At 34.7% G+C, this 20046-nt stretch overlaps 1 protein-coding gene across 5 annotated transcripts in view; it reads right to left on the bottom strand.

Annotated features, from left to right (window-relative positions):
• Positions 1-938: 938 nt before the first annotated feature.
• Positions 939-20046, bottom strand: part of LOC110453782 (FERM, RhoGEF and pleckstrin domain-containing protein 1-like) — a 151657-nt gene continuing 132549 nt past the window's right edge. For all 5 annotated transcript variants that reach the window (XM_021502927.1, XM_021502930.1, XM_021502929.1 and 2 more), the window contains 17 exons: positions 18995-19223; positions 18461-18695; positions 17965-18054; positions 17564-17694; positions 17113-17197; positions 15994-16183; positions 15540-15590; positions 14717-14775; positions 13189-13260; positions 12930-12998; positions 12444-12533; positions 11498-11583; positions 10721-10830; positions 10056-10210; positions 9080-9187; positions 8359-8510; positions 939-7879 (listed from right to left, as the gene is read on the bottom strand). In XM_021502927.1, coding sequence (XP_021358602.1) covers positions 7795-7879; positions 8359-8510; positions 9080-9187; positions 10056-10210; positions 10721-10830; positions 11498-11583; positions 12444-12533; positions 12930-12998; positions 13189-13260; positions 14717-14775; positions 15540-15590; positions 15994-16183; positions 17113-17197; positions 17564-17694; positions 17965-18054; positions 18461-18695; positions 18995-19223 — 1997 coding nt within the window. In that variant the 3' untranslated portion in view covers positions 939-7794. The remainder of the gene's footprint in view (positions 7880-8358; positions 8511-9079; positions 9188-10055; positions 10211-10720; positions 10831-11497; positions 11584-12443; positions 12534-12929; positions 12999-13188; positions 13261-14716; positions 14776-15539; positions 15591-15993; positions 16184-17112; positions 17198-17563; positions 17695-17964; positions 18055-18460; positions 18696-18994; positions 19224-20046) is intronic.

Genomic DNA, 20046 nt, shown 5'->3' with positions numbered 1-20046 from the left:
GTACAAAAAATATAGTGAAAGTGCATTTGTAGCATTCTTTTTTATCGTGATATACTGAATACTGAAAAATGTTCGCTGCCATTTAACTTTAGCCTATTTCGCCCTCTGTAATGAGGGTGAATTTATCATTACAGCGAATATAAGGAAACAGCATAACATACATAGTTGTTAAAAGGCGTAAGGCAAAATTAACTCTGGGTGATGATTGATTACATGGGCGAAGGACGAAAGTTTGACTGGGCGAGAATTGCCCCGGTATACAGTACCAATTTTACAATTAATTTTGACAGCCCTTACATTCTGTCTTTATCATGATACAATGTGTTTATTATCTGAATGTCATGATTACTATTGATGAATTCCATACTTATTCTATCTAGCTTTAATATTTCTGATGTTAATTATGTTTGCATGTCCCTATTCGAAAGCAGGAATCACCTTCTAGACTGTATGAACAGTTCTGGTGCTCAAACTCAGTACAGTGTTTATGCTCAAGCACATTTCCTATTTTTTGTGGGAAAGTACATTTTAAACTTTCATATTTTCACATTGCTAGCCTAAACTTGCAATGGAGTGCCATTCCAATTTTTACTTTTTACTTTCTTTGACTATTAGCAAGAATTTCTGTAAGTTACAAGTTATGGTTTACCGTGTGTTTGAGTATGAGAGTGGCATTATGTGACCCGACTCCTTTCAAGTGTTCCATAGGATATGACGGAGGAAAGGCATTCTTTAAAGTAAAAGCCCAAGGCTAAGACTTTGAGTGTACCCTTCTTTCCGAGATAATCTCTCACTGGTCAGTGAGAATATGATATGTGATCATTTTGTAAGCCGAGTGAAAAAAGAAAGGTCCCAGGTTTGAATCACTGGCTGGTTGTATCATCCCCATTACCATTACCCAAATAAACTATCAAATAATAAATAACTTGACACAATGGTGTATATTTGATGGATTTTCTTTATTTCTACACCTTTGTTTCTGATATGGCATGAATACATATGATAAGAACAATGCAAGTACATAAGTGTACAATGGAAGCAGAGGTGTACAAAATCTGTACATACTGTATTATACATGATAAGTCTAGAGGTGTACAAAATTAGTTAATTTACACTAAGAGGGTGTTTGTACTAGTTCTAAATGGACTTTTTAGAGGAGATATTCACTGTACAATTATTACACAGAATATGTACACCAGACAAATAGGTGAATCTTGTAGAATGATGACAGGCATGTTCAGGGGAACCTCGTTAGTCTGGATATTTTCATTCACTGTATCTTCACATGTACAATAACTACAGGGAAATGAATATGTACATAACACAGACTGATGGAACATGTTGTTGGTAGATGACGGGAATATAATAAACAACCTCGATAGTCCACACTTTTTAATACACATGTACACATCAAATCTGTACACTATGTGATATGTACACTTATAGCTGTAATACATTTAATTGGAGCCTAAGTCTTGATCAGTATAAAATAAAAAAGAAAGAAAGAAATCGTTTTACTTACACTGTAATCTAGTTTCTAAATATAAGTGTGGAATGAAATTTTTCCCGATTATCAAGATTGCTGCTTAAGAGTTTCACTGTAAATTTCCTGGTATAAGTATATGCATTAGGCGGAACAATACACAACTCTGAAGGGTCTTGATACATTGTACTTAAGCGATTTAAGATACAATCTTTGTACATATTCTATAGTGATGGTGATTAATGTAGGCCCACACTGATGTATTGAGCAAATGTAACAAATTTTGACATTATAAACTGACACTTCCTGAACAGTATAGTGCAAGTGAAACAGAAATACTGATCCAAAGGGTATGGTATAGACATTGACAGAAGCCATCTTTGTTGGGGGGGGGGGTTCTGAGAGGAATGCCATTTGTTACAGCAGGCATCCGCTAAAAAGATGTCTCCTCTATCGTACACTCCCACCAACAGACAGAACCACACATACATAAGCCACATGTGTGGCTATGACATCCCAGTGGACGATGGGGGTTATCTTATTTATATTCAGGAGATACACATGTGACAATAGTGTTAAATACTATAACATATACAGAAGTTATACGAGAAAATACAAACGGTTAAATAACCTATATTACATGTCAGCACCAATGTTAAGGGGAAGTAACTTCGTAAAATCTGTTTAGTAAGGGAAGTAACTCCGTCAATCTGTATAGTAAGGGCAAATATTTCCTCTCTGTATACTGTATAGTGTGTATATATTATAATAATACTTTTTTCTATTTTCGTTTGTTTGGTCTATAGCTCCAATCACTTACATTTACAAAGTTGCTAGATTAATTTTGCATGAATTCGACTGCACATGTATACAATTAAGTCTGATGACCATTTTATTTAAATATAGATACCCACCCGTCAAATCTTAAAGCTGTATTGAAAGAATTCAAACTCAGTTATCATTAGGATCAATTCCCATTATCTTAATTTGAAATGACCCTTTTTAACATAAATAACATCCATATCAATTTCCTTACAAAAATTACTGCTTAAATTAGATATTTTTCATACAATAGAATCCTCTTTTTCTGATAACTAGACTAATCCGTTTTTGCACCCTATCATATCAAAGTTAAGCGATCTCTAGCTGTATTATGTACCATATATGGATTTCAATTGAAGCCCATAGATTTTATTATATAAACTAGAACAATGATTTTTCAATAAAGTATTGTTTTATTGAAATCTTTAGGACTGATTTATGAAGTATCCATGTAAAACAAGGAAAGAGAGCTATTGCATTCTCTTTGTTTTTATATTCAATGGCACATATAAATGCAATAATAAAGTCTAAAATAAGCATACAACTCTAAATAAGTCTGTACACATTTTTCAATTGCGAAATAAGCTTTGCCTTTACACCACCAATAATAACTTTCCTGTTCTGTTTTTCAATCTTTCACCCCTTTGTAACTTAGTAGACTCTACTATGCTTTGATCTGGATGAGTTCATTATGGTCTACAGTGATGAAAGGATTAATCAAACATCTTAAATCAAAATATCCTCAAAATTATTTCAGCTTAAATTCAGAGGCAGAATTTAGACAATTCGATTTTTTTTTGTTCTGTATATTTTGTCAAAAGCAAGACTTCACATTGTTGACTTATCTGATTTCGTTCTTTCTGTGACTGTAAATAGCCTTCATTGCACACAAACACTTGCACACTAAAATAATGTAAACGGGTAGTTAACAAATGTTCACCGAGGATTTGATGAGGACATGAGGACACACAAAGGAACATTGGATACACACTTGCATAAGGTTTGAACACCTCACAACATATTCCGCATGAACAAGTCACCTTCATACGGTAACCGCATCAAGGGGAGTTCATTATGATAAAAATTTCTTATACATAGATAGAAAACAATAAATATGCAAAGTAATAGAAGCAATAAAACTGAAGAGCCAGTCTTTATTAAAATTGAACTGAAAAAAAGGTTTTCTTTCAGGAGTTGATACTTAAAAGTTCATGTTTATAATAAACACATAAATTACAATGTACAAATGCTTCACATTAAAAATTGTTTAAAAATGATATATACATGTTAAGTACTGTACATTAACATTGGTTAAACGGTTCCTAGTACCGGTATACACAACAAACCATAGTATCCTTGAAGTATGCAGCTTAATTAACAATGAAATGCAGTACATATTAATGTTACATCAATAACAGACCCAGGGCCTGCAAGGAAGGTGCTCGGTGTATACATATGGACACTTTAAATATTTCTAAATTATGAAAAAAAGATGACCAATATTGATGGCAAACCTGTGTTAAATTTAGTCACAAGGAAAGATAACTCTTCACTAACCAGTGTACCTATAGCATCAGGTAATAAAAACCTGGCATTTGCATCTGAACCAGGGAAAGACAACTCTTCCATGCTGATGTGTCTTGTTTATACCTGTATATTAGACTATTACGGTAATACTAATTATATATTATAAAATCAAGCACTTTTTTGTAGTAAGAATGTGTCACTAACTTTAAATTCAAATATATGCATCTTTGAACATATACATCACACTTTGAAGATTTTCAAGTTGTACAATAGTGAGTTTTATGTATGTTTAGATAAAAAAACTTTCTGCGATTTGAATCAAACTCAAGGATAACCACAATAACAGAACTAAACATTTTAGATTTGAACATGCATTGTATATTATGCTGAACACAACCAAAATGAAATGAAGACAATATTGTTTTAATAGTTTGTTTATCTGAATGATCATTTTCTATCTTAAATAATTTTTAATCCTCCAGCAAAACAGAATTGTATTTCATAACATTTAATAAAACTCATTTAAGCAAAAAAAGCCTACTTGAAAAAAAAAAAGTATATGACTGACAATCATGAGAAAATGTACTTTACCGCTTCTAGTATAACAAAGGTTTACAATAGAAGGAAAAGACAAATCCTGACCGAGCAGCTGTTACACTGAGGGTAAGGCACAGTCAAACACATGTGACGTAGGGAGAGAAAAAACATTCACAATCAAACTAATTCAGGATATCGCACTAAAACTTCCCATGTCTTATGTTTAGTGTTCTGGCTTCAACAAAAATATAAATCATATCAAAAGAAATGTTAAGAATTTAAGCAATGGATGAAGACTCCCTTCCCAAGTGGTCTCTATGTAAAGAGAACTAGAAATTTAGAATTTGTTTTAGCCTCAAACTCCCTTAATTTGTTTTAGCCTCAAACTCCCTTTTAAAATCTATGTTTACAGCTCAATTCACTGATGTCTTTAAAGATCATTGTAGTCTACATCATAATAAGGTGATCCAGCAGATTTACCTTCGTGTCAACAATAATTGTGATGGATGATTAAATATTTCTATAAAATTAACATTTTATGGGTATACAGTACTTTGTTAAAAAAATATGACTAGTGCAATATTACAAATCAATTTATCTAATTATGTTAAATAACCATATACACTCTAATAAAAAATAGCCCTATACAACTGCAAAATATTGTATGTTTGCGACATGTGCTTGTAAACACTGATATGCAAGTTTCAATAATCTTTTTGTATTTAACCAATGCAATACAACCCCATAATGTAACATTTCTTTTTCTATATGCATACTCTCAATGCATCAACTAATTATGAGACACATACCCACAATGCATATGCTATTTTCTGGGCACATATTCACAATTCATCAGCTCTATTTGGGACAAGCATTAAGAATGCATTGACTATTTTCAGAACACATACCCACAATGAATCTGCTACTTTTGAGATGCATACCCATAATGCATCAGCTACTTTTGGAACAATTACCCACAATGGAACAACCACTGCAATTGTACCAACACACAAGTTCTGCATGACCGATGCTTTTCAGAGTGGTTTTATGTTTTAATCTTTTAGCAGTTGATAAAATGGTAAAACTAATACAAAATGTTTTCCCTAAATTTAATGAACAAGACATGCTTGTATCATATAAGTCACTGGTGTGTATTGTTTTTAAATAGGGTGGGCTGAACAATGAGCCTATTTGTTTATGACTGGAAAACCGTGACTACAGGAGGAGAATGTTGTGTAACCTGTATGAGGTACTGGTGATGCCACAAGCTTCCAAGTGTTAGATAAGGGTTTATGTTAGTAATAAGTTATTAGAAAGATACAAAATCTGACCCGTATGAACAAGAATCTGTATATTAAAGAGATCTAAGGCATGTTTCAAGAACCATGCATTTTTGTCGGGACATGTTACAATTACCATAATATAGTTTTAGGCCAACATTTAAGTCATGATTATCTTGTTTGGTCTTCACTTCCATATCTCTTCCCTAAGAATTGAGCTGCAATTACGCCAACATTCTGAAATTCACATGGGGCTATTCCCAAATTTATTTTTTTACATGATTTAAATGGAGATGTAAGTTCAAACTCGACTTGAGGCGGACTTAAAGTATTGGAGATATTGGGGTTTATCTATATATTGGGGTTTATCTATTGTGACAAAAAAATTATTATAGAGGCTGAAATTAACTTTCAACTCATAAAAATGTTTGGCAAAGAAGGTGCAAAATTCAACACCATCATATCAATCATGTTTAGCTAGTTTAATATGTTTCCTTACTGTTAAAATCAAATTTCAAACATTATAATCAATCCTGTTTACGAAAATCACAGAATGATGCGAATAATTCTGACTTGAATGTGTACAGACTAAACCTATGTAGGTTCCTAGCTTACATACTGACTACACACAGCTACATAAACATACAGCTAAATTACTATATAACTACCTTAGTATCTATTTCATTTCTCATCAGTTGCATTCAGATATTATGCATAGTTCAAGGATAGGTGAATATGAAATCTTGAAAATTTCATGTATCACTTAATATTTAAAAGTCTTGAGAGTTTCATAAACTAATACATGTACATCATTTTATGTCTAGTCACATTTAACTCATTCACCCCTGAAATTTCATAATGAACTATTCCAACTTTTGAATCAGAAGAGTTCAAATGTGTTTTCAGGGGTGAACGAGTAAAGGACAGGATAACCTGTGCTCAGTTACATATCTTTACTCCTGTTTCCACATCTCCAAAGTTATTGCAAAAACATATGGTAAGTAGTGTAAAACTTTATCTGGCTCCTGGATAATAATTTTTAGAATATGGTTTTATTAAATAAATGTAATAATTGTAATAATTAGCATTCTATATATTTCATTTTTTGTCTTGAGTACATTTTGACATCTAATTTGGGTGTGAAAAACATGTTTTAAGCATTCTAAAATTTAATATGGGTCTTCAGTAATTTTTTAAATAATTACAGTGTCTTTGAGCATTATAAACACTAAACTGAGTTGTATATCACAAATCACATGATTCAATTCAATACTCAATCAATGTCAGACTTGATTGTCTGATCTTTAATAGATAAATGCTACCAATTCAACCACCTCCCCACCCCAAATGTTGAATTGTAAAATTACAGTAGTAAATATTTAGATATTCTATGACACGGAGATATTTTTCTGAACTCCAAATAAAAAGTTTTAAAACGGGGATTTGAATAATAATGTTTACTCTGATAATAAATCCCATATACATGTATATATATATATATGTACATAATTAATTTAAAATAACATTAAAAATATTTCCCCTTATAAATCCCATATCATCTTCTTTTTTGTTTAAAAAGACGTACAATGTAATTATATTAACAATTAACCGATTACAAACGTTGAAATTCATCCAGTCATTTCCACTTGTCACTCATATAGAAAATATTTAAAATCAATTCTGTATCACCTTCATGAATGATTTCAGACACAACAAGTTTTCTACACAAATGTTCGAAAATATTATGAAAGATAGCTATCTCACAATCACAAACCCATTGAAGTTATTACCAGTCACGCCCATGTTAAAATACTGCACTAAAAACAGTTACGCACCATTTAGTCTAATACTGTCCCAATATTTCACTGAACAACAGGTTTCATCAAGAAAATTTCCATTAACGCACCCTTTTAAATTAGTTTTAAAATCACCCACATTGCTGGTTTTTCTTAAAATAGTATAAGAAGTCCTAACTCTTTTTACTATAGATCAGAACTGGTTTCTGAGTATCAAGTTAATAAACATGTATTTCAGTAACAGTCAGAGTTGTCTCTGAGTGGGCAGCTTGGCGACGATATGGCCGACTTGACTAGGTGTCACAGTGACAGGCAGACAGAGGTTTTGATTGGCTGCCGATTGTAAGTGCTATGACAACTGGTTGCTGTCCATCCTACTGAAGAGTCTGACTCGACGGGAGCTGTTTGTAGCGTGGTTGATGACCTCCATCCACCTGAGAATAAATACCGGTAAACTTAGGGTTTGTAAAATACAGGTACACTATGGTAAACTAAGTTGGTCAAAAATTGGTGGTGTGTCAAAATACAGGTAAAATGTCAGCGATTTTGATAGAGTATTGCACTAGGGGACTCCAATGGAAATAAGCTTTCTGTGGCTTTAATGGGATATCCCAGGCTAAGGCAAAATACGTAAGTTATAGATATCAACTTTGTAGATTACCTACTTAGATGTTGTTGTTGTGTTTGCCTTTTCCTAAAGAAATATCATTATAATTCTTATTATTCTGCGAAACATTCTGTTTCACATAGTACGATTTTCGTGTTTAACTGGTAGAATTGCTTTTTGCTCAGTGTTAATTTCGCCCTTCCCATGTTACTGTTATATATAGTATTTTGTGTATTTTTCACTGTTGTGATACAATATTGTAAATACAGTATTTTTTGTGATATTAAATTTATAGTTTAGACCCACCTCTCAAAGGTATACTCGCTCTCAGCCCTGAAGAAGTACACATGGTTTTTAAACTGGAGTTTGAAGACGTGGTCTTTGTGAATACTGTCCTCTTCCTCAGGCGTATTGACCGCATAACCTAGCAAAGGCAGGCTGGCCAGGGGGAAGTCATCCTGTGATGGAGAAAATGAAGTATATAATCAACAGATTCACATTTACTCTATCTGACTATTTCCTTCTGCTGTAGATATCCTCTGTAGCTGTCGTTAAAGCTTGTAGGCCAAGATGAAAGAACAGGTTCTTAAAGTGGGAGGAAACTTAAATACCAGAACAAAATCCAGGCGAACGGCAGAATTCCCGACTGGTTCGAAGGCCTGCGACAACTAACTTAATGTTAGGCTAACATGTTAAAAGCAATTTTATAAGGTAATGTCTGGACCTGTGACCTTTTTTGATATATACATAAAACTTACATTAACTTAAAGGACTGGTTAAGATTTTAACAAGCCCAGTGGTCCAGGTGATCATTTAACCTCTATCTGACCCCGAGGATCAATTACACCAACTACAAAGAACATAGTTCACTTCCTCCAACGCCCCCCACCAATATTTTATTTTCCCCAGCCAAGTTGTTCACTTGTGTCTGAAATCTTAATGATCACTTGTGTCAGATAAACTTCCCTCGAATAATAGTATTTACGTCTTCAGAAAATTAATTAAGTTCAAAAGGACAATTTTTTACCTGATATGTTTTGTAGAAAAATAGACAAAAGTTTGTAAACACGACCCAGAGTTTCTGCCAGCCGTTGCTGTTCTTGAACTTTCGCAGCAGGTATCCACTCAGTTGGTTCTGTAACGTAAACCATTGAACTTTAAAATAAAAAGCCCCTATACATAGCAACATTCGTTTATATCACTGTCACAAATTATAGGTACTGTTAAAATCAAATCAATACTAATCACTTCAACACTAGAAATCTGACAATAATTAACAGCTATTTATTTCTGTGTGGGCTTTCTCTTTTCGAATATGACCATTTTTTGGACAACAATTAATAGTTATCTGTTTTTGTGTGGACTTTTTTTTTTTTTTTTCGAATGTGACAATTTTTATGACTGTACTAAGTATGATTAATAAAGCCTAACAATGCCATTTTCATCATCCAAAAACCTTTGAGGAATTTTTTTACCAAGATATATATTTTGTGTAATTTTGTTGCAAAACACTCAGATGTTTACACAACCATTACCCTATATTAAGAAGAAATCAGGGTGTTTGAACTGGAAACAACTTAAACATAGAAGCTTACTAACACTTTAAACCTGTGAGTTGTGTAAACATTATATCTCCTTTGTGATTGTGTTTATCTCCCTTGTGAGTTGTGTTTATCTCCCTTGTGATTTGTGTTTATCTCCCCTGTGAGTTGTGTTTATCTACCTTGTAAGTTGTGTTTATCTCCCTTTTGATTTGTGTTTATCTCCCTTGTGATTTGTGTTATCTCCCCTGTGAGTTGTGTTGGAATTTTCTTCCTTACAATACTATAACTTAATTTTCAGAATTAATGGAGTGTTATTATTATGTCATTAATTAACAGATCAAATCAAAAGTACTACTTATTATAAATCAGCAAAGACTTCTTATGGTGTAACTATTATATCACAGTTAAGGTAACAAACACCCTTAAAGAAACAACCACAAATAAACTGCCCCTCCTTACCTTAACAGCCTTGTCGTGGTCCCGCATGCTAACACTTGTGTTTCTATGCCAACACACATGCATTGTGGTGTTGGCGCGGTGCTGGATCTGTTTTTCAGGCGGTGATCCATTGACCTCCACACTCTGACCTTCACCTTCAACATTTTCTGATGAACCTGTCGAAAGATTGTCATTAAAATCCATCCAATTGTGAAGATTGTAAAATTAAAGCAGATGAAGATCAAATCATTCTCACTTGATACAGTAAAACAGAACCTCTTTGGGGTGAGATAGCTCTATATATAGGGGAATCTTTCCCCGAGGGTTGAGATTCCCAATCTCACCTCAAGGGGGTGAACGATTCTGTTTCTCTTACCCTGTTCACCCATTGTGTATCATATACACAATGTTATGTAAATGTTAAAAGGCTAAATGCATTGTTGACGTGACGTTGATGCATTGCTGATGCAACGTCATTGTATTGTTGACGTGATCATGACGTCATACCCCTCTCAACCCTACGGTGAGACAGGGATATCTCACACCGGGAAAAGTATGGATACTCCTGTCCAGGGTAAGAGAAAACTCTTTCCCAGATAGGTGCTCCCAGTGACCCCAGTTTGGGAACCACATTTTTTTCTAAACTTTAACTGTAGGAGTCTGGAGATGAGGACTAATACACTTACTAGTGGAGGATTTCAGACTAGAATACTTCAGTTTATCATCGTTCCTGTTTTTGGCTTGGATAATTGCTTCATTTAGATCCTCTATCCATTTATCTTTTTCCTCTTGAGAACTACAACATAATTATCACATTCATTAACATGAGAACTTCAACATAATTATCACATTAAAAAACATGATCATCTGTAAGAAATCTACAGACAATATAAGTTCACTTTTATTATTTGTTATCAGACTGTAGTGCAAAACTCTTGAATTACTTAATATATCATAATGTTTTCTTGATTCACCAGTCAATACATCTCCAGCACACACGCATACATACACACATAGGGAGATATTAGCCAGGTGGCATAGGACTAGTAGTTAGCGCCTGATAAGGCAGCTCCTGCGAATTCCTCAAAATTGTAATGATTAATGTATATGCTAATTGTATTCATTGTATTAAATTGTATATCTATGTACTGTAAGGCGCTTTAGAGTGGCTTATGTTAGCTAGAAAGGGCGCTATAGCAAATGTTGTAATACTTGTATATTTATTTATTTATCTATTTATGAAAACACTAGATTTTGTGAATTAACTCTTTTTAGCGTACAAACACACCTGTGACAATATTACGAGCAAATACTATGAAACTATCTATGATCAAGATAAAGTGTCTCTTTGTTCTGATTTCACTAAAAGAAAGAGTTGCGTGCTCAGGTAGGTGGTCTCTTCGTGTGTAACATGGACAGCTTCACAACACTTCGTGTGTAACATGGACAGCTCCACAACTTACCTAGCTGCCACTAATATACATTTGTTGCCACCATAAATTGCGAAACTGTTGGCGACTGCCATCTTGGCATGATCAGACTCCTCCACCTGTATAAAAAGACAATCCTCGAGATATAAAATAATATGTTTGAAATATGTATTTTTATGTAGTTATAGCAACTGCTAGAAATATCAAACTTAAACATGTTTTTTCATTCCCCTCCAATTTCATGAGAGGAACACGTACTGTATTGTTACTCATATCTGTCTGGTCCAGTCCCACTTCTGTGTTAGGATACTAGCGGCTCTTATTGTTTAACTGATTACAATCATACTTTATATGAAGATCAAGTATGGGAATACCTGAAAGGGGGGTCCTATTTCGGGGTTCCATTGTCAAAGTCAAGGTCATCATCACTACTTTTAGAAATATTCAAATGAACACAGTGACTTCAATCTGGCAACTTCATTTTTTAACTGATATTGATTAAACTTAGTCAAGTGTGAGAATACCTCCAATGAGTTCCTTTTTCAGGGTTACAAGATCAAAGTCGAGGTCACCATTGCTATTTACAGAAATTGTTCACACAAAGACAACACTCAGCACCAGAGTGCCTCTGGGGAAACTCATGTCTTACAGATATTTCCTTGTTTGTTCTTATACCATTATAAGCATTATATTCTACATTAAGCCCTTTTCTCACCTCCCTTATAAATATCTCACTCGCCATGTAACAAATTTTCAATAATATCCTGAGAGAATATAAATGTATGTTTTAGGTTACTTTAATACTATTTCACAAACAAATACTACCAGGTAATATATTGTTAAGGTTCTAATTGTTTCTGATCTTTGAGTTTCGGCATTCAATTATATGTAAATTATGGTATGTATGTGCCATTAACTGTATAAACTCAGCAAGGCGATTTAATGATCTTCTCATGAAAATGTCTTCCCTATTACTCACAATCATGCCTCGTAGAGGGAGCTGGCCGTGAACTTTGAACTGCAAGAGATGTGTAGTTGTCCGACTGGTGTACACCAACAGGTCCGAAAACTGTAGAAAGACAATTTCAAATTAAAATTGAATTAAGATGTGAAGTCAAAATAAATTTCTTTTACAAATATCTGACAAAATGATCTAACGAAAGAATACAATATTCTGAACTAATGAATATTGTAGGAAATCAAATAAGACATTTTTGTACAAACAAACTTATAGAGAACTTGCTAATAAAAGTGTCATATTATTTCTCCTGACAAGAAATTGTCCCTTAGATATCAGGCTCTGTAGTGAATTATGTCCAATACATACTTATTACTGTGTTCTATTGAGTTAGCTATAAATAGTGATTGCTATAACTGAATAATTGAAATGTATTATTGTTGATATTTATGAACACCCTTTTCATGTCATGGTCCCTTCAGTACTGTTATAGTTCTATCTACTCACCAAGAAAAACATTCTTTGCTGGTATCCCTTCCTCGAAAATTTCTGAAGGCATCCTTCTCGAATGAAAATCTGAAAATCAATCAAAATGCATATTGTTTAGAGTACAATTATTCATTTTCTTTAAACAAATTATGTAAAGCGACTTCAGAACATATGAAGTTGGAAACTTGTAATTGAAATCTCCAATATGGAGGTTTTAATGAAAATATAATATTGTTGAAATAAGTGAAGTACTGGGTAAAATTCAGTATAAACATACCCTGTCTACATGTACGAGTGTGTCCAGACCGACCAGATCTCGCTGTATCTCCATCAGCTTCTGCAGGTTCTCCTGAAAATTAGACATTCAAAATCACAAACTAGCCATGACGTAAGTATAAAACTTCAGTGGATATCTAGTTTCGAAACATTTTATATAAACTTGTTTTATTTTCTCAACTTATATAACCAAGGGGCATGGATTGCTTTACTTGTAGTATTAAACAAGAGGCCCAGAGGGCCTGTATCGCTCACCTGGATACCTAAGCAATCATGGCAAAGTATTCTCCAAATGAGATCAAGGGAATATGACAGACACCAAGGCCAATCCTTGTAGCATAGCTATATTAGATTTTTCATACCCAGCAATTTTATGTATGGTTATGGGGTGGGGATCTCAACTGTTTCCAAGCTTTGACTCAGTAACTAGGTCCCTAGAGTTGTGGCCAGACCCCAGGATCGATTCTAATATCGTGACTGCATTTGTCTCTTTTGGCCCAGCATTTTTATATATAGTTTTGGGGTGGGGATCTCAACCGTTTCAAAGTTATGACCCAGGGGCCAAGTCTGCAAGGGTGGGGCAGACCCTGGGATCAATTCTAATATCATGACTGCATTCGTCTCTTTATGCCTAACAATTGTATATATAGTTTTGGGGTGGGGATATTAACCATTTCGAAGTTATGACCCAGGGGTTAAGTCTCCAAGGGTGGGGCAGTCCCCAAGGCCAACCTGGAAGCATATGTACAATCATCTCTTTATACTCAGCAATTGTATATATACGGTTATAGGGTGGGGCTCTCAACTGTTTCCAAGCTGTGACTAAGAAACTAGGTCCCTAGGGGTTCGGTCAGACCCCAGGGTCTATTCTGATATCATGATTGCATTCGTCTCTTTATGCCCAGCATTTGTATATATAGTTTTGGGGTGGGGATCTCAACCGTTTTCAAGTTATGGCCCAGGGACTATGTCTCCAAGGGTGGGGCCAGACCCTAGGGACATCCTGGAAGCAAATGTGCATTCTTCTCTTTATACTCAGCAATTGTATATATGGTTATATGGTGGGGATCTCAACCACTTCCAAGTAATACGTTTTATTGGCCCCACCCCTTAGCCCGGGGGGTTAGCCCCACCATTTGTACAATTTTGAATCCCTGCCTCCCAGGTGACCCCATACTTTTTCACACCTGATCTGGGAATCAAACCCTGGCCGTCTGGGTGAAAGGTAGGTGTGCCCTCCATTGCACCACCAAACCAACTGATTTCAGAGAATTAATACATGTGGATGAAAATTCTTTCTAGCTGTATCAAAGAAAAAATATTTTCACAAAATCTTTCCTATATGTAATCAAATGAAATTTTAAACTGCTTATTTTTTGCTATCTTTTTTCCATGGCGAAATGTAAATGAAGATCATATTTCAGTGAAAATAAGAAATGTTACTTCAGTTAAGACACCTCAGATCAAAATAACTGTTTCCTACTAAATCTGAAACTACCCGGAGTACTATCTCCAAGATGATCACATACCTGTGTTCTCATCCGCTCCTTGTACTCAGTCACCAAAGCGTTCACCTTGGACAGGGCAGCTGCAAACAAAGGTTGCAAGGTCAGAAAATTAATGAATTTTAAAAGAATGTACCAGGTATTTCTTTCTGATGATTTTATTTATTTTGTGAAAAATACCAGTAGTTGAAAATTGAACTTTGAATTTCTTTTGATGATTTGACGCAATCATTAATTTTCCTTAAAAAAAATCCTGAACTAGATGTGTCTGAAAGACACGGATGCTCTGTCTCACACTTAATTACTAAATCAAGGTCGTAGTGGTCAAGATTATAATCATTCATGCATAAAAGATAAAAAGCGAAATTTAAATTTTTAAAAGCACCCTGTGTAATCACAATTTTACTGTAGGGTGTTTCACAGTAACTGTCAAATAATCATTAAAGCTATATAGATATATCTATATCTATATTAGATTACTAAATATATCTATATCTATATTAGATTACTAAATATATCTATATCCATTATCAGATTACTTAATATTATTGATGTGAAATTTTAGATGAGTCTGAAGAATCGCCTTGACGAGATAAAAGTACTAAAGACTCGTTGTTGAGATTATATATAAGTTATTCCTCGTATGCACAAAGGGAGACAGGGATTCTACAGGACTGTTTATGAAACAGTGAATGTCCATCTTTTTGGGTATCAAAGTTAGGTTTATATTGCTGTGAATACCGCAATGATACAGCTGCATTCAGCCTACATTTGAAACTCAGATCTTCAGTGGGCTATCATACCCCCTACTCACAGATCTCCAGTGGGCTATCATAGCCTTACTCACCATTACAGTCTGCATAGTCCTGGTGGTCTTTGGAGTAATGCTTTGTTAGGCCTGGAAATCAAAACAAAACACTAGTTTTACGAGTTCTACATAACAAGCACTATTCAAAGTAAACAAACTCAATATACTGCGCCAAATTACTGTAAATTAAACATGTTCCTCATTCTGTCTAGTGAGCTGGTTTTAATTTACGCTAAAAGTGCCATTTTCCCAACAGTAATTTTACCTTTTATAAATTATAGCATTTATTAGTGATATAATATTAGGATATACCAGTTATTATTTACTGGTATTCTGAAACATAGTATTTAGAATTCCAGTAGCTTGGTAATCTCTACTCCCGACCCATTTCTCCTGCAAACCAAAATTTCAAAACTCAATTTTATAATGTTGCATTGTAGAACTTAAACACACTGGCTATCAGACAGTCACCCACTGTCTGTGTCATACTCACGTTCCAGGAGAAGCTTATAGTGAAGGATTCGCTGTGCTGGCTTGAGAATGAACGTATTCAAGGGGAGGTAACACACTTTCTGTGACTCAAATTCCTTATACATCTTTTCAAAAGACTTCTGCTTCTTGACTGCATGTTCCAGCTCTGTCAGGATGCCCTCTTGTTTATCTAAATAATTCTTATAAAACACCTGGAAATATACAATGAAGTATAACTAAATAAAGTGTGTTTACACTCTCAAATGATAATTGAAACATCCTGTAGTCGAGCGTTACGTACCTTTATTGTGTATAAAATAAAACTTTTCCTTGTTTTTTGGAGACGGTAGTAATGGTTCATTAAATGAATCCTTCTAAGCTATCAATACCCCAGGTAATTAGTCGGCTTTAAGAAGTGGATTTATAGTGGGTAATATGTTTTTATCAGACAAGGAAGATTTCAATGTCTGTGGGAGATGGAAGTATGGTTTCATTAAGTAAATCCGTCTAAGTTATCTTTAATGAGGTGTAATGAAGAACCAGGAAACACTAACCCAACATTCCAATAAAAACAAATCCATCTTTAAATAGCATTTACTAATATTGAAAACATTATATCAAATTGCAACAGAATTATTAAGCTATGTCATTTCATTAGTTTTAGTCAGTTATCTCTCTACACAAAGCTGAAAGTTGAGGAAGCTGAGCACTTAATTAAGTGCTTCAGACTAATATAAACACTACCAACTTTAAACTTCTCTTCCAAAATATCTTTGTCAATAAATAGGAACTTTTCTCTTTTTTATCCTTTTTTTTTATGTTTTCGGAAAAAAATGTTATCAAACTCATTTTTGACATAATATAAATAAAGAAATGAAATGGAAGTGCAACACTGAAATAAAGAGATAACAAATTTTATCAAAAGTGGAATCACTGTTATTTTAGGCCAGTATTTATGCCCTTTTCTTTATGTTTGAAACAAAATACAACTGCAAACTGATTTAACATATAATATAAATCATATGATGATAAAATGATAAAGAAATGCTTTAGTTACTTCCTTTTCTGACAGGTATTATAATTAGCGGCTTGTAATCTAGGTGTACCCAGGTTGAGTAGCTATTTGCTCTTTAAGACTTACCGTCAGAGCCTTAGGGAGGTTGTTCATGAGCACGTCTCCAATTCTCTGGTAGTCACCATTCAGGTGGGCATTGGATTTTCCTTCCCTGTTAAAATGCCATACAAACTAATTAACACATTCACAGGCATTTCATTGATATCTAAATCTAAATTCTTATGACAAATCTCTTTGAATAAATATACTGGTTGCCAAAAGTTGATGTTATGTCCTGATCTACACAAGAATTGTATTTATAATTGGTACCAGTAATGCTAGACCGGACTTTAAACATTTTACAGCAAGTAAGACTTCAGGACTGACCAAGGCTGATGAATAATTTCATATTTCAAACTACATGTACCTATACAAGCATAACGTCAAGGTTATGGGCCAGTACATGTATATACTTAATTGAACTAGATATAATCAGTCCCAGGATTCACTGGGGGTACCTGATACGATGTATACCTACCACATTGATATACGTTGGTCAATGTCCATGAGGAATTTGCTGTGGAACTGGTAGATGGGCTCCAAGGCAGAGAACAGGTTTTCTGTGGGCTCAGGTACAGCTCCCTCCATACTAACGGCATTGTGGAACCACTAATACATACAATTAAAGGAAAAAGATTAAAAAAACTTCCAATGTCTAGTTGAATAGTTGATTTAGGAAATTTCCAATATTTAACGAACTTAGATAAGCAGGTACTACTTTTTTACTATCAGTCACTTTCAAATTTAAATCAGACATTGTTTTCTCAAAGGTTGTCAAGATATAATCACGATAAAACAAAACCAGAGGTCATGACCTTTGACCTTTTGACAGTGGTCATGACCCTGGACATCACCTTAGAGACTGTGTCTTCTACTCACCACGGTGATGACCTCGAGATCTTTGCGATATGTGCGTTCTGTCATCAGTAATTCTTTGGCAATGTAATAGGCTCGGTCAGCAGGGTGTCGCTGTTGGATGAGAGATTATAAATACAGGTCACAATTTATTTTGTAAGATGTCACTATTTTCAATCTTTTTAAAATTGTATTCATTGAAATTCATGAAAGTTAAAAATAAGCATGGTTTTGCGAAAAAGTATGGAAAAGACACAATTCGGACCATCGTAGGACTTTCATGATAAAGTCTCCACTATTTAAGTTGGTACAAAAGCACATTTGAAGTATTTGTCTACTGGGAAATTTTGGCCAAGCCAAACTTTCGCTTTTCACCTTAAATTACTATATATAGTATGCTTTGTACCAATATTTGCTGTCATGATATACTCACTCTCATAACAAACACTGAGAGGTCAAAAGTTAAACTGCCGCACATATTTCCCAGTGTACATAAAACAGATATCTGAGCAATACAAACCTTAATTTTGCGCTTAGGATCATCCTCGGAGTCCTCTGTGCGCGAGGAAGATAGGACGCTGACATTACTCCTTGGGCCGTGACCGTCTATGGACTGGGAGGAGTCAGGGTCCTGCTGCCTGTTAGGGGTAGACCTTAAGGATGGAGGACTGAGGGCCAGCTCCTCAGGGTCCAACGGAGGGGGAGGGGGTGGTGGAGATTCTAGGTCGTGTTCGATGTACGGCGATGTAGCACTCCTGGGAAAGAGGAAGAACAACGCATACATTTCATGCCTTTACTAGAATCATACTAAGATTTACATTTTAATATATATGATTCATGATGTTAATAATTTGATAATAAAATCAAAATCATAGAAGATGACCTTTATTTGACCTTGTGACCTTGACCTTTTGGTTATAATTTGATAAATTGAACAATGTCTATAAAGAAACTAATGCCAGGTCAACCAAGCGAGAACTGAAACCCTACCGTTAATCAGGTAAAGGTGGGAATGATACTGAAAAGAGTATAATTAAACTGTCTCCTTGGTTACCTCTGAAATTGTGGTGGATGAGACACAATGTCATCTGTGAACGGTTCTTCTTGAACGACCTCAGGTATGTTCTCCACCTCGTCACAGCGTGACAGACGGTTCTCATTGGGCATGGTCGGGGCTGTGTCCCGTGAACCTAAGACAGGGGCAGATAACTTCCTGTCAGTGTGACGAAGGGCGTGAGGATGCTGCTGTACTGGACCCACACCAGGGTATGGGGGCGGGGCATCTGTAAAAGCAACAAATGGGCTTACTAAAAGGTTGCATACAAAATTACAAAGACAAACAGAAGACCTAATTAGTAATGGTACATTGAGGTTCGTGTTAAGCCGTCTTCTTTTTTTTGAAATATTCACAATAAGAAATTGTAGTTGACACTTGGGCCCTTTACAGTTCACTTATTTTTATTCATTTTTTTACCCCAACATCAATGTTTCGAAAGGGAAATAACTCTAGCGGACTTAACACCACACTGAATTCTACTGAAAATCAAGTCAAATAACCAAAATACGGTTGTATTTTTTTCATTTTAGTTAATATTTTCTGTCACTCACTTATAATAAAACACCTCTGCTTTACCATGTGTTAATGTAGGACTCAAGCCTGGAGTGTACTTTAAAGATTTCTTGTAGTTCTATCAGTAAAAAGTTATCTAAACATGTCAAAGTATTGCTGCCAAACAAAAAAACACCAGATTGCCTGTAAGTTATTTGTTTTTGTTAGTAATCTTCTGAATACCTGCTGGCTGTGTTTAGAGTTCCAGATATAACATATGGCTGTGTGTCTGTCTCAGCTACCACTCTGTACACACAACACACCGACAGCAACAGTTTACCAGATAGATAGGATGAATAATTTATCAAGTATAAAGAAATAAGTTCACCAGCTTATATATAATTGACATCTGCACATACTGGAATTTATCTTACGGTATGTGGTGACAGATTTTGATTTTTTGTAAAAATTCATTTTCAAAAATTTCAAAAAGAGCTACAGTGGAAATTCATACACTTGTACGGTATTCTGGTTCAGAGAGATGTAAAAAAAAAAAA

Source organism: Mizuhopecten yessoensis, unplaced genomic scaffold (genome assembly GCF_002113885.1).
Source record: "Mizuhopecten yessoensis strain PY_sf001 unplaced genomic scaffold, ASM211388v2 scaffold7507, whole genome shotgun sequence".
Taxonomy (NCBI): domain Eukaryota; kingdom Metazoa; phylum Mollusca; class Bivalvia; order Pectinida; family Pectinidae; genus Mizuhopecten; species Mizuhopecten yessoensis.
The sequence above is the reverse complement of the archived record's forward strand: the minus strand, read 5'-3'. Positions and strand labels throughout refer to the sequence as shown.